The sequence below is a fragment of the Dunckerocampus dactyliophorus genome, chromosome 6 (assembly GCF_027744805.1).
Source record: "Dunckerocampus dactyliophorus isolate RoL2022-P2 chromosome 6, RoL_Ddac_1.1, whole genome shotgun sequence".
In the NCBI taxonomy this organism is placed as follows: Eukaryota; Metazoa; Chordata; class Actinopteri; order Syngnathiformes; family Syngnathidae; genus Dunckerocampus; species Dunckerocampus dactyliophorus.
In genome coordinates, this window is record NC_072824.1 from 29,514,962 (window position 1) to 29,535,773 (window position 20,812).

The 20,812-nt window shown below is 41.5% G+C and overlaps 3 protein-coding genes across 4 annotated transcripts; 1 reads left to right on the forward strand and 2 right to left on the reverse strand.

Moving 5' to 3' along the window:
* Positions 1 to 605: 605 nt before the first annotated feature.
* plk1 (polo-like kinase 1 (Drosophila)) lies at positions 606 to 8,160 on the reverse strand. The gene is made up of 11 exons (XM_054779302.1): positions 7,532 to 8,160; positions 5,121 to 5,289; positions 4,788 to 4,932; positions 3,636 to 3,729; positions 3,326 to 3,551; positions 3,214 to 3,256; positions 2,780 to 2,874; positions 2,624 to 2,701; positions 1,887 to 2,041; positions 1,618 to 1,800; positions 606 to 1,238 (listed from the first exon to the last, which is right to left on the reverse strand). Exons 1-11 carry the CDS (start codon positions 7,892 to 7,894, stop codon positions 1,050 to 1,052), a joined length of 1,740 nt encoding a protein of 579 aa, XP_054635277.1. The 5' UTR covers positions 7,895 to 8,160; the 3' UTR covers positions 606 to 1,049.
* A 1,034-nt stretch (positions 8,161 to 9,194) lies between these two features.
* nanos3 (nanos homolog 3) lies at positions 9,195 to 10,143 on the forward strand. Its single transcript, XM_054779369.1, has one exon. The coding sequence runs from the start codon at positions 9,341 to 9,343 to the stop codon at positions 9,914 to 9,916; it is 576 nt and encodes a 191-aa protein (XP_054635344.1). The 5' UTR covers positions 9,195 to 9,340; the 3' UTR covers positions 9,917 to 10,143.
* A 2,268-nt stretch (positions 10,144 to 12,411) lies between these two features.
* LOC129182892 (uncharacterized) lies at positions 12,412 to 20,720 on the reverse strand. Of its 2 annotated transcripts, XM_054779536.1 has the most exons (8): positions 20,620 to 20,720; positions 20,495 to 20,553; positions 17,528 to 18,114; positions 15,951 to 16,263; positions 13,824 to 13,957; positions 13,486 to 13,566; positions 13,315 to 13,409; positions 12,412 to 12,525 (listed from the first exon to the last, which is right to left on the reverse strand). In XM_054779536.1, the coding sequence occupies exons 1-7, from the start codon at positions 20,654 to 20,656 to the stop codon at positions 13,331 to 13,333; spliced, it is 1,290 nt and encodes a 429-aa protein (XP_054635511.1). In that variant the 5' UTR covers positions 20,657 to 20,720; the 3' UTR covers positions 12,412 to 12,525; positions 13,315 to 13,330. The 2 variants fall into 2 exon arrangements, with proteins under 2 accessions (XP_054635511.1, XP_054635510.1); XM_054779535.1 differs by lacking the exon at positions 12,412 to 12,525 and having other exon boundaries at positions 13,184 to 13,409.
* Positions 20,721 to 20,812: the final 92 nt, after the last annotated feature.

Genomic DNA, 20,812 nt, shown 5'->3' on the forward strand with positions numbered 1-20,812 from the left:
TCCATCCATCCATTTTCTATACCGCTTCTTCCTCATAGGGTCGCGGGGACATGCTGGAGCCGATCCCAGCTGACTTCGGGCGACAGGTGGGGTACACCCTGGACTGGTTGCCAGCCAATCACAGGGCACATATACTTGTAAACAAACCATTCACACCTATGGACAATTTAGAGTCGCCATTTATAATCACTTATATTTGAGTTACTTTGCAAGATAACGCAGGAAGACACAAATCACTGCAACCACCTGGGGAGCATAGATACATAAAAAAACCCATCTCATCAGGCTTTGTCAAAATATACAGGTTTTATGTGAAACCTCTTATTACACGAGAAAAAAAAAAAACAATCTGTTAAAACATAACTTAACTGAGACTAATTGAGATTCATCAGTCTATAAGGTTATGCTTATGGGACTTTCGAATCACAGCAAGAGCCATTATCCACAAACGGCAAAAACATGGAACAAGAATGGATTTGCTCACCCTCACCGTACGAATAGTCTCACCTCCTTGGAGCGTTTTTTTTTTTTTTTTAAATTATCAGATCTATTTTTAATATTATGGGATTTATTGTATGACATAATTCTCCCTTATCGGCCCGTTAATTATCACGCACCCTTACTGTAAAATGATATATTCTATACATTTTATGACAAACATATTTCATAAAGTACATGATGGCATTTTAAAGTCATGAAATGTCTGTCAAGTAAACAGGTAAATAGTACATTTGTGCCAGCAAGTACTTTAGTTTACGACCTAGTTATATTTCATGACATTTGTTATAAAATGTATTGATCAAAAGAATCTTTATTTAAACTCGGGTAGAAATTAATTGTACAACACGCATATTCAGTATGTACAAGTATACCAAATAAAATGCTTTAAAAAAAAAAAAGGGAATTTAAAAAAAGGGAACTACACAGAGAGAAAGGATGTAGAAATAGACGACGTGAGAGCAAAGAAGCTGCAAGATTGCTTCAATAACAGCAGGTGGAAAGGAGATTAAAAAAAAAAAAAGTTTGGAGAAGGGGCGTATCGGTTCCTCTTAATGGGCGGCGGGGTTGCTGTCCATCAGCTTCTCCACCATGAGCTTGGCGTAGCGCATGCGGCTGGCCAGCTCCTTGCTGCAGCCAAACTCCTCCAGCAGGGACAGCTTGTACGTGCGGAAGTCACGCTTCTCGTCAATGTAGGTCACCGCCCCCATCAGCGGGCACAGGATCAGCTTGGTGTGGTCCTGGGACACGCAGACACCAGGGGAAATTACGTCAGCATTTGGGAGTCCGTGAGAAAGCAGGAAAATAACCTGGTGCTGTTACTGTAAACAGTGCTGGACTTCTGTTTACACTTAAGACAATTGAGTCACGTTAAAGCACAAGTGTGGTCTTTTTTTTTTTTTTTTTTTTTTTTTTTAAATACATATTCTTAGCTTCTTTTTACACTTTTATGACAAGTAAGAATGTCCAAATGTGACTTAGAGATTGTTTGTACGCTTGAAGGATTATTTATGGTGGAAAATTTGATTCCCGGTATCCGATCGGCTAAAATGCGGCGCCTACGATTGTTTTGGGGTTTTTTTGGAGTGTAGGAAGATAAGATAGTGTTTGGTGTCCCACCTGGAAGAAGTTGATCTGCACGGTGCCATTGCTGAGGTGCAGCACGATGGCACTCTTGGTGCGGAACCACAGGGACAGGTAGGGCAGACGCGCCAGCTCGTCGCCGTCCCGCCGTGCCATGTTGGCGCCAGCCTTCAGCAAGTGCTCGCTCATGTAGTTGCGGAAGTACTTCAGCAGCGTTATCTGCAACAGCGACAAAGTGCTGGTGAGCATCAGGCCAAGAAGAAGGAGAAGAAGAAAAAGAAGAATCCAAAAGTCAAAGCGCTCACCTTCTTGTTGAGCGCGGGCGGGTACGAGCGCACGCTCAGGTACGACTCGGCCGTGGCTTTGTCGATGTACTGCAGGCTGTCACCGTCGGCGTACATGATGAGGCGCGTGTAGTCGTTGAAGAGCACGCCCACGCTGTTGTCGCACAGCTGGTAGCCTGAAAAAAAAAAATAAATAAATAAAATTCTAGTTTCACTGATTCATGGGTGCTTGGCAAAGACTTGAGGCTCGCTGCTTCATAGGCAATAGAAGACTCCAGTTTCACTGATTCAAGTGCTCGACTTTCACAGTTGAGGGATTACTGACTCGCGAGTGCTCGGCAAGAACTCGAGTTTTGCTGCTCCATGGGTCATCGATGAAGACGAACATCGCTGATTCACAGGTGCTCAGCAAGGACTAGGGTTTCACAGGCGCTCGACAAAGTATCGAACTTGGCTGATTCACGGGTGCTTCACTGACTCACGGGCGTGTGCACAAGTGAGTGGAGAGAAAGGAGTCCCTGATTCACCCGAGTGAGTGACTGGTAAGAATGGGGTTCCCTATGATGATACACCCCTGCAGATAGCGCCATCAACACTTTCTATTCAAGTCACCATAAAATAAAACACACACAAATTGACAGTTCAAAGTACAGAAAAGCAATGTGCAATAGGCTTGGATCTGCGGTACACAGCAAATGCCACCAGGGGTCAGTCGATGTGGGCAAAGATGGCACTCTCTGAAAGGCGACTCTTCCTACCTAATCCGTATTTGTCGGAGTAGTCCACCCACTTGCTGATCCAGAAGATGGGGATGCAAGCCGGATCCTCCGCTTCCTCTGCAGAAAAACGCTTGTGAGTCAGCGAGTCCGTCCACCTTTAAGACGAGCCGGCGTGAGAAGGAGGGAGGGACTCACCTTGGCGTACGAGGGGTCTCTCTGAGGGTTTGGCGGCCATGATGCTGTTGAGCTGCTGCAGCATGTCCTTCAGGTGGTCTGACGCCTCCGCTTCCCTGACAAAAACAGCATAATAAAGCACACACACCGAACATCCTGGACTGATGGAACCACTTCCTGCACATCCCAGTCAGCTGCCAACGCTCCTACTTTACGCGTCTGGAACTTTAGCATATCTTTTTGGGGTTTTTCCGACCACAAGAAAATGGAATATTCAAGCACGTTTTCAGAAGTGTACCTCACGATCAATAAAAGAAAAAAAACAAACTAAAACCACCGTTGTCACCCAACAAAAACTGACATTTTGGCCCCTGGGCCTCACTTCGGGAAACCCTGTTTTAAGTTGTCTCAACACTGCATGTGCGTACACATGCTAAACATGAGCAGTGCCTCACCTCGGAAGCTGCTCATCCTTGGCTTCCACCTTCTCAGACCCTCCTACAAAAAGACAAAAGTGTTGAGCAAAGAAAGCGAAATGGCGGCGCTTTCAGGGGTGGTCGGTCTGACCTTTGTTGTTGATGGCGCTCAGGGGTCGCCTCTGAGCGATGTCGGCGGCGGTGGAGGGCGCTATGGAGAAGCGCGGCGGCACGGTGAGGCAGGTGGTGGGCAGCCGCTGCGGGATGTAGCCGGTGGCGAAGAACTCGTCCGTCTGCATCTCGGCGATGGTGGGGCGCTGGCTGGGGTCGGCGTGCAGCATCCGCTTGATGAGAGACGACGCTGCCGGGTTGATGTGCTGACGGTCGGGGGTGGGGGGGAAACGTGAGGAGGGAAAGGGCGTGCTTGGAAGACATCCTCAAAGATGGCGGTGGTGGCTTACCCAGGGGATGGCGTAGTTGTTCTTCTTGATGCGGTTGTACGTCTCCTTCAAGCACGACGTCTCAAACGGCGGCTTGCCCACCAACAACGTGTACCTGGAAGGAAATAACTTCCTCACACGACGGCAAAAACCCTCACCAAAGATCCTCTATACAACAGGGGGGCATTGCTCTGAGGAATATTCAAAGATCCTCTACATGAAGGACTGACATTTTTAGGAATCTGCTGCAACAACACTAGCCGAAGAGTCTCTGCAATACAAAAGCACACTGCTGTTTTTAGGAATCGGCTCCAAAAATACAAGCCAAAGATCCTCTAAGAGCGTTCTGCTGTTTAAGAATCATCTGTAAAAACACTGGTCAAAGATCTTCTATATGACAGGAGCACCCCGCTGTTTTTAGGAATCCTCTGTAAAAACACGAGCCAAAGATAGTCTGAGAGGAGGGCTTTGCCGTTTTTAGGAATCTGCAGCAAAAATATGGGTCAAAGATCTTCTAAATGACAGGAGCGCCCCGCTGTTTTTAGGAATCTATTGCAATACTAGTCAAAAATTCTCATATTGACAGGAGTGCTTTGCTCTTAGGAATATTTTGCAAAAAAGGCTAGTCAAAGATCCTCTATATGACAGCTGCCAGTTTTAGGCATTTGCTGCAAAAACACTTGTCAAAGATCTTCTACATGGCAGGAGCGCTGTGCTGTTTTTAGGAAAGTGCCGCAAAAACATGAGCCAAAAATCCTCCGACATGGGCGCTCTTGTTTTTAAGAATATGCTGCAAAAACACGAGCCAAAGATCTTCTACATGACAGGAGGGCCCTGCCGTGTTTGGGAAACACACTTGACAAAGGACCCTTCAAATAACAGCTGCCATTTTTAGGAATGTGCAGCAAAAACACTTGTCAAAGCTGATCTATGTGACAGGAGCGCTTTGCTCTTAGGAATATTGTGCAGGAGAGGCTAGTCAAAGATACGGGACAGCAACAGCGCTGATTTTAAAAAGAACCTACAGTAAAAACGCTCAAAGATCACCTATATGACAGGAGCACTGTGCTGCTGATGCTAGCCAAAGATGGTGCATGTGCTGAAATGTGAGGTTCGCTATGGTTTGAATGATGAAAATGAAATGAGTGGTGAAACGGTGTGTCTGGTACTTACAGTATGCATCCCAGGGACCAGACGTCCACCTCAAAGCTGTGTCCCTTCTTGCAGAGAACCTCGGGGGCGATGTAGTTGGGCGTCCCGCAAAGAGTCTTCTTCCGCTCGCCATCAAACTCGATCTTGGTGGCCAAGCCAAAGTCGCCTGGGGGACAAAAAGATGCCAAGTTTTGGACACAAAAACGGGCCAGTGTGTTTAAAGTGACCTGTGTGCATTTCCTCTCGACACAATAAAAGCCTCCCCCCTTTATTGCTGTCAGGAGTGGAAAGACCTCATCCTGACTGAAAAGGAGGTTTTATATATTTCGGAAAGGGAAACATCGCTCCACTCGCCTATCTTGACGTCCATGTCGTCGTTGAGGAAGACATTTCCCAGCTTGAGGTCTCTGTGGATGACTTTGTTGTCGTGCAGGTACTGGACGCCCTTGAGCAGCTGCATCATGTAGTAGCGCGCCTCGGGCTCCGTCACCGCCTTGCGACGCTTGTGCAGCTCCAGCAGCGACTGCAAAGCAGCAAAAACATACGTCTACGCATTTCAGCCATACAGTGGGGGACATGCGGTGGGGGAGACGCCGATATTGCCGCTGAAATGAGTCTCAGATTGCGTATTTTCAGTCCGAGACTTCAAAGCCAAGCCAGCTACTGTACATCCACTCCTTGACCATCCATCGACTCTTATTGTGCCCAAATAATGGAAAGACATCTTACGTCGATATAAAAAGGCTATGTTCACAATAAGCATTCATTTTTTACAAATACAACCTTCAGGTGGTGTGAAACCATTTTCTTTAGGGCTGCAACTAACCATTACGTTAGTAACCAATTACTCTATGAATCAGATTTGAAAAAACACTAAAAAATAAATTTGAACTGGTTGTCGCTTGTACAGTATACTCTGTTAAATAATGTTAAAGAATTTTAAAAAAATCTAAATGTTTGTCAAATAGCTCCAGTCAAATATTAAATGTACACAAAAATACAATCATGGCCATTGTCTTGGTCCATTAATCTGAAGCTTGTTGTTTCGTTTGATGGAGTAATCGCCTAGGGCAGGGGTCTCAAACTCGTGGCCCATGGGCCATTTGCGGCCCGCAGAGTCACATTTTGCGGCCAAGCCAATGTTACTCGTAGGATGCACACATAAGCCTACACTGAACTAAGAGTGAGTGAGTCACTTAAAATGTGGTAAAAAAAATTCCACCCATTTTTTATACCGCTTGTTTTCATTAGGGTCACGGGTAAGCTGGAGCCTACCCCAGCTGAATGCAGCAAAATACAAACTGTGAAATGATTTATTTCTTTATTTGATTCACCCTATTACTGTATGAAGATATTATTGTTATTGTGAGCCATGTATCGCGTGTCGTATCGTGAGGAAAGTCAAAGCTGGTGTCTCGTTTTGGCTAAAACACAACGACAATAGGTCTGCTTTCATGGATCACTACGGAAATTCAAAAATATTCACATCTGAGAAGCTGAAATCAGAAGATATTTACATATCTAAAAAAAAAAAAAAAAACAATGACCAAAAGAGCTGTCGTTTAATTAGGTAATCGATTAATTGTCACAGCTGTAATTGTCTTTATATCATTTTCACTTTCAGTATAGTTTGTATTGGTTCAGACTATAAATCCAATCTTTGCAATCATTAAAATCTGCCCTTTTTAAACTATGCAACAAGGACTTAAAAGGGAAATGTCTGTTGGAAATGTTTGGTTCCGTTCTTTGCTTTTGGATGAGTAAACTAAAGAAACATTTCCGTACGAATTCATCAAATAAATACAATTTAAATGAATTTAAAAAAAAACAACAATCTGTACCACATCTAGTAATCAATTACATTTTTATTTTAACAATTTGAAAAAGCTATTTTTAAGCGTTTTAAAAATTATGTTCAAAAACAGTTGATTTATTTTTACGTTTATATATTTTAAAGTAAAAATTAAATTTAAAAAAAGAAGTATATAAAAAAAGCTCTTTCTGCCTACGTTGCTGCCCCAAAATATATTTTTAAAAAGCACACAAAAAAATTTGCTTAAAAAAACATGTTAAAAAAACAAATACAAAAAAAAAATGTATGTTATTTGAACATCCACATCATAGTTGTCCAAAACTGGTCTTTCGAGTGGCTGGATATATTTGAAATCAACATAATATCACTAGAAATAACCAGCATTTCATTGTATTTCACAACTTGACCTACATAGGAGTGTTTTTAGCTCCTTTCGTAAAATATATAAAAAGGGAAAAAACGTGATGAGTATCACAGCGGCACAGGAATCCTCGCATTTTTCTTCCGTATTTTTCAGCGGAATAAATTTGGACAATCTTAATGTACGTTGTACTGGCCTGTAGAGTAGTGTGGACCCCAAGCACATAATATTCCATTGCTGGGCATAAAGTTACATTTGTTATTTGAAGTACATGACAAAGAATCATCACCGCACAGTTGAGTTTTAAAAAAAGTGCCTTTTTTTGTTAATTATGCGTTTTGAAAAATTCCCAAGGGTTTAACATAAAAAGAAAGCAAATGTCACTTGATAATTGAGCTAGTGTTTATATAAATGCATGTTTGGGAACATTATTTGTTATAATCAGTCATAAAGTAAACATTGATTATCGCTGCTATTTCAAGGTACAACTTTAGAGTAAATGTCATCATGGCTGACTTTGTTTCCTGGCAGTATTACTCATAAAGAGTAGTAGCACTTTTAAAAAGAGTTGAAAAGCAAAAGGACACTCACTCTTCTCCTGCAGATCTCCAGCACGACAAAGACGAAGTCGTCGTCCTCGAAGAAGCCGTGGAAGCCGACAATGTTGGCGTGGTGGAGGCTCTTGTGGATGGTGATCTCCGAGGTCATCTTCTCCCGCTGGTGCTGCTTGAGGATCAGCGATTTGGGGACGATCTTGCCGGCGAACACCTGCTTGCTCTCCACGTCGGTGATCTCGTAACATTTGGCGAAGCCCCCCTTACCCAGGAAGCGGCCCCGCGTGTAGCGTCTCATGGTCCTCGGGTCGACCAGGACCTCGGGGATCTCCTTGAGGGGAGCCGTCTTGGGGTCGACGTGGGCCGACGGGTTCGCCGGCTTCGCGGTTCCGGCGCTCATTTCGAATCAAAGTGGCTTTAAAATCGATAAGCTAGCTAAAGCAGCAGAGGGGAACCAGCTAGCTAAACTACAAGCGACAATTAGCACAAATTCTCTGTGTTACCTTCAAAATAACCGCACCAAAGTCACTCTGACATCTAATTATACGAAAAAATTGTCGTTTGAAGATTTACAATGAAACCTGAGGTAGAAAACGGCAATAACTCCTCAACCACCACGACGTCGTTCCGTTTACTGCCCCTTTTTGACAACAGTCGCTGCTAACAAAATTTAAAAAGCTGCATCGGGTGCACGGCGGCCTGTGATTGGTCCGCTGGATTTGAATTACAAAGTGTCACAGCAAAGCACCATGGGACTAGTGCAAACCAGCCAATCAACGCTCCGACGGGGCAAACCGTGGCGTGTGATTGGCTGTACGGGTTTTCTTTTTCACAGTGATCATGGGAAATGTAGTTGACTGTGTGAGACTTCAAAGTCGTTTCTGCTGTCACGGCTGCCATGATAATGATCACTTTGGTCATTTAAAGTTTATACAAGTTTATACAAAGTTTCTATATTTATGCATTCATACATGACTGTGGTTGTACTTACAAAAATAATGTAATCAGATTATAATATTTTCAGCCTTTTATGTAACTATTTAAGGTAACAAACGTTTTAGAAACAGGGTTGTTCAGTTCATCAAGAGCTGATCTTAACAATTATCAGCCTGATAACAATAAAAACGCAAATAGTAAGTATATGAATTGGTCATCATTACAATATATACCATTATTTTTCACATTTAAATCTATCAATTGCAATTTGCAGTGAATGGAGTGTTTACAGGCTTATATGAAAAAAAGGCATGTCCACAATGACTTTGATGCTGTCCTGGTGTTTATTTGCACGCCAGTAGCATCTTTTTGATGTGCTTCTCACACCTTTGTAATAGTTTTGTGCTTCTTTTTTTCAATAGTGTAAAATAAGTAAAGGGAAGCAAAAATGTTCCTCAATTATAAAAAGAGACCGTATTTGTGACAATAAAAACTGATGAGAACTGGAAAATATCGATCTCATTTCACACCGGAAGTACCCATGGTATGCATGCTATGGCTATTTGGCAGGCTCCGCCCACTGCAAATAATTATTAGCTTCTTTTTGAGTAGGCGGAGCAAAGACGGGGTTACACGTGGTCACAGGTTGTGCTCAATTGGAGGACACTTGAAGCCAGCGGAAGTGCACGCGTCATGCGCGTGTTGTCCCTGTTCTTGTTGCCGATTGGCTGCTCCTCACCCCCCACCCTCTTGTCACCAATTAACAATCAAAGACCTGGGCGCCGGGCAGTCTCGGCTTTTTATTTATTTTATTTTTTTTAATGGCGTGAGTGGTAAAACAAGTTGAAAAGTTTAGACGATGCTAAGTTTAGACTTCGGTGCGAATTTCCAGTGAAGGACATCCTCTCATATGGAACCAGACGGCGCACGGTTCCAACCCTGGCAGGACTACTTGGGCTTGTCGGATGCGGTTCGAAAGATCCTGGGTCAGATCCCGTCCACGCCGGCTCCTTCAGACGCAGCCAACGCTCCACCGGAACCGGACGCTTTCTGTGCGTCTTTTGCTTGTCTGCAGGTCAACACTCCTCCGGAAAGAAGCGACTGTCAGACAAACTATGTAGCAGATGTTCCCACCCAGTGCTCAACAAGAAGCGAATTCCTCGGCCGTGCACCAGGTGACGATCTGCTCAATGCTCCTGCACGCACACCCACCGCAGGAGGGCCGAAAAGCCTGAAGAAGCATCTGAAGACACCCGAGCCTGCACCCGCACGCATGATGTGCAGTTTCTGCAAACGTAACAAGGAGTCTGAGCAGGTCTACAAGTCTCATTGGCTGAAGAACATGTCCGGAGATGTTCTGTGTCCTTACCTGCGGCAGTACGTGTGTCCTCTGTGCGGCGCTACTGGACCCAAAGCCCACACCAAGCGCTTCTGCCCTAAAGTGGACAGCGCGTACTGCTCCGTGTACGTGAAGTCCAGACGCTGAAATTCTAGTCTCCCTGCAGGGTTTCATCCACGTGCCTTCAAACCCATTTAACATGCATGCTGTGTGTTTTGGCTTTGTACTGCTGTTCTAACTTTCTTTTGGTTTGGATTTTGCTGTGTGTGTTGATTTAAGTGTGTTGTTATTCCAAGTTTTATGTTTTAAAAGGCCACTCAACCTCCAAGAACCCCCACTCCAAAAAAAGTCATCAATAAGAAGTCCCCGCCCAATGCAATCATCAATCCATGATCATTATTTTAGAATGATTGTTTGTGTTGTAAACACTATACTGTACAGTGTCGTTTTCACTATTGTGCATGTCTTTTAAAAAAACAAAAACAAGTTTGAAGTTTTGTTCCGCATGTGCTGTGTGAATATTATTCTTCGAAATCTCCGTGCTGCACATATTTATTTGTGCATGTTGGATGTTTGGTTGTAGAATGCACAAACACAGCAGTGCAGCGGGGTTGTTTTATTGTCCCACTGCATATTGTAGGAATACAATTCAACCAAAACACCAAAAATTGGAAAAATAGAGCAAAAAAGGAACAATGGAAAGGAAGAAAAGGCTGAAACGCTGATACTAGTATCTATGAATGAACAATACTTTGTCTTTAAATGCAGTCAAACCCCAGTTTGGTCCAATTTTGCTAACATGTTGTCTGTTTTTGTACAATATTGCACTTAACTAGTTTGTTTGCCCTGTACTGTATCATTACGTGGAATAGAGTGCCTATACACGTCACCGTCCATGCATTTTTTGAGTACGACTGCTGAAAAAACCCCACCATGGGGCCAAATAATGTTGCAAGTGCCGCTGTGCACTATTGAATTTAATCACACCAACAATAACTTTCATCCATTCATCATTTATAATTATTTCATTTTCTGCATGTAAATCATAATTGTTATTATAGAAAATGTGTTTTTTTGTTAATACTTTTGATGTCTGTATTGCACTGTATACGGTTCCACTGCACATGTATGGTAGATCCTCACGACTCTCAAGAGTTTGGTTCCGGACTCGGCACTAATAAACAGTAATGTAAGATGATGCCTGAACAGATGGAATTAAAGTTCCAATGAGGCGATGATGCGTTCAAGGACCGCTGAGCAAAGTGCGAAGACTTTGCATGCTGTAGATTTTACCTTTATTATCACGTATTTTTGAATTATTAGCGTAGGGTGAATGACGTGTTCTCTGAGGAAAAAACATTCTACTTTTGGAGATTGAATAATAAAAACTTTTTTTGTGACTCAACTGTACTGTATACTGTATATGTACAATACACTACCGACAATTACCGAAACAATTTCCTGTGTTATTAAATGTTAAAGTGTCTCCAAACTTTTGACCGGTAGTGTACATATACAGTACAGTGGCTCCCCACACATTTGGTTTTTGGTAAAAAAAAATGTTTTTTTGTTATTGAATCTCTGAAAGTAGGATATTTTTTCCTCAGAAAACACACCTCATTCACCCTACATTGATAATAATTTATGAATATGTGATAATACAGGTCAAATTTACAGCATACATGCACCAGCCCACATTTTTTTCCCATGTTTATCTATTTATGCTGGACTGATTTTTCTTCAGTGAAAAGTTTGGAGACAATTTCTTATGTTACTAAATGGTAACGTGTCTCCAAAGATTTGACCGGTATTAGTTAGGGTTATCGGGCAAAGTAGTGAAACCCGTAATATTTTGACTTTATTACTGTAATATGACTTTTTGACCAACCTAAGTTTCCCAACAACTTTATTCCTTTGTTTGTGTCTCATTTTCTTCCGCTATCTGGGTCACGGGGGCAGCAGTCTCAGTAGGGAAGCCCAGACTTCCCGGCCACCTCTTCCAATTCCACCAGGAGGACACCAAGGTCAGCTGTGAGACATAATCCCTCCAGCGTGTCCTAGGTCTGCCCCGGGGCCTTCTCCCGGGTGGGCATGCCCGGAACACCTCACCAGGGAGGCGTCCGGGAGGCATCCGGACTAGATGCCCAAGCCACCTCAACAGGAGTAGCGGCTCTACTCTGAGATCCTCCCGGACGGCCGAGCTCCTCACCCTATCTCTGAGGGTGAGTCCAACCACCCCACGGAGGAAACTCATTTCAGCTGCTTGTATCCGCGATCTCGTTGTTTCGGTCACCACCCAAAGCTCATGACCATAGATGAGGGTGGGAACATAGATTGACAGGTAAACTGAGAGCTTTGCCTTCTGACTCAGCTCTTTCTTCACCATGACGGTCCGGTACAGCGACTGCATTACTGCAGACGCTGCGCCAATCCGCCTGTTGACCTCACGCTCCAATCTTCCCTCACTCGTGAACTAGACCCCGAGATACTTACTTACTCCTCCACCTGGGGCAGGACCTCACTCCCAACCCAGAGGGTGCAATCCACCCTTTTCCGACTGAGAACCATGGTCTCGGATTTGGAGGTGCTGAGTCTCATCCCAGAAGATTCACACTCAGATGCAAACCGCCCCAGTAAACGCTGAAGGTCACAACCCGATGAGGCCATTAGGACCACATCGTCTGCAAATAGCAGAGACGAGATCCTAAGGCCCACGAACTGGACTCCCTCGAAGGCCTTGGCTGCGCCTAGAAATTCTGTGCATGAAAATTATGAAAAGAATTGTTATTCAAACGTTCGCCGAAAACCGGCTCAACTTAGTGCTGGCAATGCGAATCAGGCTCCTGCTCCGGTTGTACAAGGACCGAGTGGCACCTAGTAGCGTACCACCAATCCCGTACTCTCGGAGCACCCCCCACAGGACACCGCGAGGGACACGGTGGAATGCCTTTCCCATGTCCACAAAGCACAAGTAGACTGGTTGGGCCAGTGTTCCGCGACCGGGAACACATAATATTACGACTTTTTTCTCTAATATTTAAACTCTATGCCACTAATATTACTATTTTTACTCGTAATGTTATGAGTTTATTCTCATAAAATTACAACTTTTTTCTCATTAGAATACAATATTTGTACTTCACGCTTGTAAAATTACTGCTGTTGTTTCCCCCCCCAACTATTTCAACTTTTTTCCACGTAAGTTTTCTTCTCATAATATGATTACTTTTTTCCCCGTATTATTTTGATTTTTTTCTTGTAACATTATAACTCATCCTCCTGCTATGTTTCTTATTCTCTGGTGGCGATTTTTTTTGCCTTTTAACAACAAAAAAAAGATCTTTTGATTTTTCAGTACGTGTCCCTCGGTGGACAAAGTTTGGACACCTCTAAAACGCGGGAAGAATGACGGGCTTTTACAAAAGCCTTCATAATAAACAAACAGGGCTTTTATTCAACAAATACAACAGCAAGAAGTACCTGCTAGTGAACTTGAAAGGGTACTTCGTGGAAGAAAGATGATCATATCGTGTAGAAAAACTTACTATAAAGTCCAAAATATCAGCGTGGTACGCTCCTCGAGTTCTTCCTGGCACGCCGCATGCTGTCAATCTCTCGGTGAGCGGCCATGACGGTGCGACTGTAAGAAAACACGTTCCAATGAGTACCCAGTCCAGAAGCCTTTTTTTAAGCAGTTGAAGAAGACGGGGACCAACTTGAGAAAGGAGAGTTCCCTTATGAGGCCACACATGAGCTCTGTGGCATCTTCATCCTCCTCCTTTGTCGTCTGCTCCTCACTGCAGACACACCAGCATCTCATGCATCTCACATGCCTCATATATCTCATGCACAAATACTCTCACACACAACAAGCACGTTTTTTTCTAGTACTTTTGTGGCTAAGTGATGTTAGGTAAGTAATGCTTGGCGTGCAACAGCGTTCATACGCTGTAAAAAAAAAAAACATTAAAATTGCACTGACCACACTGTACGGGACAATTCACTTTCACTTTCTGTGTACACGGAGAACTTGTATGTCCGTGCGAGCGCTTACATCAACGCAATGCTGTTGAGCTGCGTGTCGGACACAAAATCCAAGCCTCCAGACGCCAGCGAGTCAGCCATGCTGTTGGTTTGCGTGTGCTCTGCCTTCACAGCAAGAGGAGCATCTTCAACAGGAGTTCCACGCTGTGTGCAAAAACAAAACCATCATTAGAGGGTTTTTTTTACTGCACATTCGCACCCTGCTGTGTCAGGCACTGGAAGGACGGTGGCAATCCAAAGTGCAGCCCAGGGGCTGGCCCGCGCCACATTCTGAAAATATTGAACAGGAAACCTTAAAAAACTGACAAATCAGCAGTAATTTTAAAGTCAAAATATTAAGAGAAAAAACTGAACCAGAAAAAGTCAGAAATTTACGAGAATAACGTCATATTATGAGGAAAAATAATGTCATTTTAGTAGCATTAATTTTTTTTTAAAGCTGTAATATTATGAGAAACAAAAGAATGGATATAGTCGTAATTTCTGAAAAATTAGGTTGTGGAAAAAGTTATAATGTGACAAGAATAAAGTGGAAATATTATCGGACTGAAGTCATAATTAATGAGAAGAAAATGTACAAGCACAAGTTGAAGTAGTTGGAAAATAAAAAAAAGAAAACAGCCGAAGTGGGAAAAACAGCTGTAAGTTAACTAGAATAAAGTCAAAATATTAAGAGAAAAAAGTACTATTCTAATTGGAACAAAGTAGCAAATTTTATGAGAATAAATGCGTAATATTACGAGGATTTTTTTTTGTAGCACAGAGTTTAAATATTAAAGAACATTTTTTTTAAGTCATATTATGAGAAACAAACAAAACAAAATAAAGTTGTAATTTTTGGAAAATTACATTGCAGAAAAGTTAGAATATTATGGGAAAAAAGTCATAATTATGAGAAGAAAATTTGTAGTATCAGTTGAATAAAATCCCAGCAGGAATGGGGGAAAAACAGTTGTAATTTTACGAGTATAGAGTCAAAATATTAAGAGAAAAAAGTTGGGCTCTTACAATAAAAAAGTAGCAAATTTGACAAGAATAAACTTGTAATATTATGCGAAAAAATAAAGTAATTTTAGTAGCATAGAGTTTAAATATTAAAAAAAAAAGATGCTTTAAAAAAACCTGAACAAAATCAAATAAAATTGTAATTTTTCAAAAATTGCATTGGGGAAAAGTTATAATATTATGGAGATAAAGTCAAAACATTAAGACAACAAAGGTGGATTAATGTCATTTTATTAGCATTCAATATTAAAGAAAAAATATGTTTAAAAAAAAAGTCGTAATACTATGAGAAACAAACAAAACCAAGTAAATTGTAATTTTAAAAAATAGCTTGGGGAAATGTTATAATATTATGGGAATAAAGTCGAAATATAAAAACCTTTTTTTACAATGACTATTTAAGAAGAAAGTAAAAATAGTTACAAAATTAAAAAAAAAACAACAGCAAAAATGGGAGGAAAAAGAGCAAAGAGCGAAGTTCATACTAATAATATGCTTTTTTTTTGCACATAGTTTACTCTCTTTCATAGAGAACATTGGGGAACTGTCGAGAGTGATCTATAATAATAATAATAATAACAATAGAAATTGATTAGATTTTTATAGCGCTTTTCATTACCCAAAGCGCTTCACAATGAAGCCATGATTCATTCACTCCTCATTCACACACTGGTGGTGGTATGCTACATCTGTAGCAACAGCTGCCCAGGGGTAGTGTGACGGAAACGTGGCAGCCAATTGGCGCCTACAGCCTCTCCGACCGCCACCAAACATCCATTCGCATTCATACACCAGTGTGGGCAGCACTGGAGGCAAGGTGGGTGAAGTGTCTTGCCCAGGGACATGACGACAGTGACTGGGTAGAGGGAGAGAGGCTCCTGAGCCACTGCCGCCCTAGGACACGGGTATGTTGTAAATGTTTATATACTACATTACCCAGAAGGTTTAGCGCTGGCAAGAGGGGCAACTATTTTGACGGGGCTACTTGCAGTATATACAGTATTTACACAGGCTGACACTTGACAAAAAACAACCAAGCCAAGATAAAGAGTTTAGCCATAAAAGTGCACCAAACAGCTAAATCCTACTTGAGTGTCTTTGAATTTGGAGGTTCCAGTGCATTCCGACTCACCATGTCGTTCCTCTCCGAAGCACCCGAGAGCGCAGCCTCACACAGTTCAGCACCGCTTTGTGCTCTGCTTTCGTCCACAGGGTCACCATGAGTCTCATCCCGCGTCTCAGTGGTCGCTACGGCAACACACCGCACATCCATCTCCGAATGTGTGACGTTTGACGGCCCACAGTCCACTTCCTGCGGCTTTGGATACCCAAAATGCTGGTTCTCCTCCTCCTGTGGGGGCCCAGTTTGGTCCAGACCAGGAAGCGAGTCCTGCTCACGGTCATGATCTTTGTCATCCACGCCACTTGGCTTGCACACTGTTTCACTGCCGTCACACAACATATTGACTTCATCTCAGCTTTGTGATTTACAGTAGGTGAAAAAGCCTATTATTAGTGTATTATTAGTAGTAGTAGTATTTGCTCTTTTTTCCCCTCCTTTTTAAAAAAATATTTCAACTTTCTACTTAAATAAGCTTCATAAATTTTCTTTTCGTAATATTATGACTTTTTTCCTATATTTTCACTTTATTCCCATAATATTATAAGTTTTTCCCCAACCCGAAAATTACATCTTTAGTTTGTTTCTGATATTACGACAAAACAACATATATTTTCTTCAATATTTCAACTCAAAATGACATTACTTTCCCTCAAATTACACATTTATTCTCGTAAAATTGTGACTCTTTTCTAGTTAGAAGACAACTTTTTTCACTTAATATTTTGACTTTATTTGTGAAAAATCACAGCCATTTTTAAAAATGTTCCAACTATTTCAACCTTTTTCTTGTAAATGTTCTTCTCATAATTGTAATTTTAAAACTTTATTACAATATTTTGACGTTATTCTTGCAACATGAAAACTTTTTCCGTGACCTAATTTTCCAAAAATTACAACTTCATTTTGTTTTGTTTGTTTCTCATATTACAACTCTTAAAAAAAAAAGATTTTTTTTTCAATTCTGTGCTACTAAAAGGACATTATTTTTCCTCAAATTACAAATTTATTCTCGTAAAAGTGCGTTTTTTTTCCCCTCTGGTTAGAATACAACTTTTTTCTCTTAATATTTTAACTTTATTCTTTAAAATTACAGCATTTTTTTTCCCATTTCTGCTATTGTTTTTTTTAATTGTTCTATTTCAACCTTTTCTCTTCGTAATTATGACATTATTCTCATAATATTTACTCTTTGTTATCGTAACATTACAACCAAATTTTCCAAAAATTACAACTATATTTGCTGTTTTGTTTGTTTTTCATAATATTATATTTTATATTTCAATTATATTTCATAATATTACAACAAAAAAACAGTTTTTTTCTTTAATATTTCAATTTCGTGCTACTAAAATGACGTTATTTTGCCTCATAACATTATGCCGGTATTCTCGTACAATTGCGACTTTTTTTCTTGCTAGAATACAACTTGTTTAACATTTTGACTTTATTCTTGTTAAGTTTGTGCTGACTTTTCCATTTTTGCTGTTGTTGTTTCCTTGTAAAATCATATTTTTAGAACGTGCCACGGGTCTCAAATTGCCCCCGTGCCGCACTTTGTACACCCCTGGTGTCAGTGTTGGACTAACCTGTCGGGTGTGCTATGCTGACTTGATGGGAGTACATCTTGCTCCCTTGGTTGTGTGACGACCACAGACGTCCTACTGATAAATGCTGGCCTTTCCTCTTGTGTTTGTCCATTTTTGCAGTGTAAAAAATGACTTGCTTCTTTCGCCATCAGGCCACACATACCCATCCTTTTCTTCTTCTTGGCTGGCTCGCCTGTGGCTGCTTCGGTTACAATACTCAGTGCCCTTTTTTGCTTTTTTTTAAAATCGCACTCGTTCTCCGTTGTCTGCTGATCTTCCAAAGCAGCTGCGCCAGACCCACTTGCCTCCACGGATGTCGGCGGTAATATTTGGTGCTGATCAATGCCCGTTTGGGACAGTGTTGGGCCACCTTCCTCATTCATGTTTTCCTCCTGGTCATTTCTGTGCTCGCTGTCATTCCTCTCCAGCTGAGAAACACCGATGGGATTGCTGACGGATTGTTGTTGTTGGTCTTCAAAAGCATCACTCGTGCTTGATTCTGCATTCTGCTTGATGCAACATTCTGCAACCGTTGTCTCAATGACAACATCTTCTTTGGTGAGAGAGTGTTGTTCCGCTGCTTGAACCTGCTCAAAAATGAAGATAGGCTCCAGTGGAAGGGGTTGGGAACGCTGTGGTGAAGCAGGAATTTCTCTACTGCAGTGGTCACCAACCTTTTTGAGACCAAGATCCCTGGTCTTGGCCGTGAACCTGCACAAGATCTACCCCTCCAACCAGGATACGTATACAGTGGTGTAAAAAAGTGTTTGTGTACTACCTGATTTCTTATTTTTTTGCATGTTTGTCACACTTAAATGCTTTGGATAATCAAACAAATATAAATATTAGTCAGAAAGAAATTCAGATCTTTCAGTGTGGAAAAGGTGATAAAGGCATTCCTGAAGCTTTGGGACTCCAGCGAACCACAGTGAGAGCCATTATCCACAAATGGTGAAAACATGGAACAGTGGTGAACCTTCCCAGGACTGGCTGGCCAACCAAAATGACCCCAAGAGCGCAGCAACGACTCATCCAAGAGGTCACAAAAGACCCCACAGCATCCAAAGAATTGCAGGTCTCACTTGCCTCAGTTAAGGTCAGTGTTCATGACTCCACCATAAGAAAGACACTAGGCAAAAATGTCCTGCATGGCAGAGTTCCAAGACCAGAACCACTGCTGAACAAAAAGAACATTAAGGCTTGTCTCAATTTTGCCAGAAAACATCTTGATGATCCCCAAGACCTTTGGGAAAATACTCTGTGGTATGACGAGACAAAAGTTAAACTTTTGGAAGGTGTGTGTCCCATTACATCTGGCGTAAAAGTAAGGCCGCATTTCAGAAAAAGAACATCATACCAAAAGTAAAATATGGTGGTGGTAGTGTAATGGTCTGGGGTTGTTTTGCTGCTTCAGAACCTGGAAGACTTGCTGTGATAAATGGAAACATGAGAATGTCCGGCCATCTGTTGGTGACCTCAGGCTGGAACCAACTTGGGTTCTGCAGCAGGACAATGATCCAAAACACACCAGCAAGTCCACCTCGGAATGGCTGAAGACTTTGGAGTGGCCTAGTCAAAGTCCTGACCTGAATCCTATTGAGATGCTGTGGCATGACCTTAAAAAGGCGCTTCATGCTGGAAAACCCTCCAATGTAGCTGAATGACAACAATTCTGCAAAGATGAGTGGGACAATATTCCTACCCAGCGCTGTAAGAGACTCATTGCAAGTTATCGCAAACGCTTGATTGCAGTTGTTGCTGCTAAGGGCGGCCCAACCAGTTATTAGCTTTAGAGGGCAATCACTTTTTCACACAGGGCCATGTAGCTTTTTTCCTCCCTTAAGAATAAAAAGTTTCATTAAAACTGCATTTTGTGTTCAGTTTCCAGTTGTCATTGACTAATATTTAAATTAGTTTGATGATCTGAAACTTTTAAGTGTGACAAACATACAAAAAAAAAAAGAAATCAGGAAGGGGGCCAACACTTTTTTACACCACTGTATATGTTTATGTCAGCCATTTCAGCCTTTTGTCATTGTGCCTTTTGCTCTATTTTTACCATTTTTAATTTTATTTTGTTTGTGCTGTGATGCAATGACAAATTATCAGGCACAACGCTGCGCTCTGTCACTCACTCTCTCTCCCTGCTTAATCTGGTGTGCATGCGCTAGTATCGGGTGGGCCAGGTTACGGGGACTGGGCTCTTGGCTAGATTGCGGGTTGCGTGCCTGGAGGACGGGGAGGCGTACGGGCGTGTTCAGTCGTCAAAATGCATGCCTGTTGGTCATTCTCCGGGAGGAGAGGGCACTGATGTAGTAATAAATATTTTTGGAATATTCTCGCGATCGACCGGCAAAGTCCCAAAGATCGACCAGTGGCTCACGATCAACGGGTTGGTGACCCCTGCTCTACTGTAATCCTGGAAATAAGAGTAACAACTCCTTTTGGTACTTTGAAGGGATAATTACAACGGAGCATTCGGGCCACATTAAAAAAAAAGGTAATGTTATGACTTTTTTTCTCGTAAATTTACGAGAAGAAAAGCCATACATTTGCGAGAAAAAAAGTCGGAAATTTACGAGAAAAAAAGGCGTAATATATAGTCGTGATAATATTACTATATTCTCGTAAATTTCCGATGTTTATTCTCGTAAATTCACAAGAAAAAAGTTGGAATATATAGTCGGAATAATGTTATATATATTCTCGTAAATTTACAGTGTTTATTCTCGCAAATTTATGACTTTATTCACGTAAATAAGGTAATATAACGACTTTTTTTTCTTGTAAATTTCCAAGAAGAAAAGAAAAAAAGTCGTACTATATAGTGGTAATAATATTACTATATTCTTGTAAATGTACGACTTTATTTTCCAAATCTCAGATTATTTTTTTCAATGTGGCCCTCATACTCTGTCATAAAATTAAGTCTTTTTAGCAAAAAAAAACCCAAAACAACCTGATTACCTGTTGTTGAAAAGTATTGCCAACGTCATCATCACAGAGTTGGGGTGGAACTGAGCTGCCTTGAAATATAAAGTACCATATTTTGGAATTTAAAAAGTTATATCACATATTATAGTAAGATATACCTTTGCTCTGGGTCTTAGCAATCCTCTTCTCTTCCATGTTACCTTTCCAAATAAGTCACATTAATAAAATGTAGAATGTATAGAAAGGTAAAATGTTCATTTTGGCTAGCTTGACGCCAACTAACAATACTTTATGGATTTCCTGAGATAATTTGGGAAATTACATACATAATACACGTCTGGATACATGCCA

What these genes read in the sequence shown, in the direction of transcription:
- nanos3 (XM_054779369.1), top strand. Translation starts at nt 9,341, where the DNA reads ATGGAACCAGACGGCGCACGGTTCCAACCCTGGCAGGACTACTTGGGC.
- LOC129182892 (XM_054779536.1), bottom strand. Translation starts at nt 20,656, where the DNA reads ATGGAAGAGAAGAGGATTGCTAAGACCCAGAGCAAAG. An exon ending in TGCTAAGACCCAGAGCAAAG is followed by an intron (nt 20,554 to 20,619) that starts GTATATCTTACT and finishes TTATATTTCAAG; the next exon opens with GCAGCTCAGTTCCACCCCAA. An exon ending in AGGGAACTCTCCTTTCTCAA is followed by an intron (nt 13,410 to 13,485) that starts GTTGGTCCCCGT and finishes GTTTTCTTACAG; the next exon opens with TCGCACCGTCATGGCCGCTC.
- plk1 (XM_054779302.1), bottom strand. Translation starts at nt 7,894, where the DNA reads ATGAGCGCCGGAACCGCGAAGCCGGCGAACCCGTCGGCCCACGTCGAC. An exon ending in GAGACCCCTCGTACGCCAAG is followed by an intron (nt 2,702 to 2,779) that starts GTGAGTCCCTCC and finishes GTTTTTCTGCAG; the next exon opens with AGGAAGCGGAGGATCCGGCT. An exon ending in CTCCGACAAATACGGATTAG is followed by an intron (nt 2,042 to 2,623) that starts GTAGGAAGAGTC and finishes TTTTTTTTTCAG; the next exon opens with GCTACCAGCTGTGCGACAAC.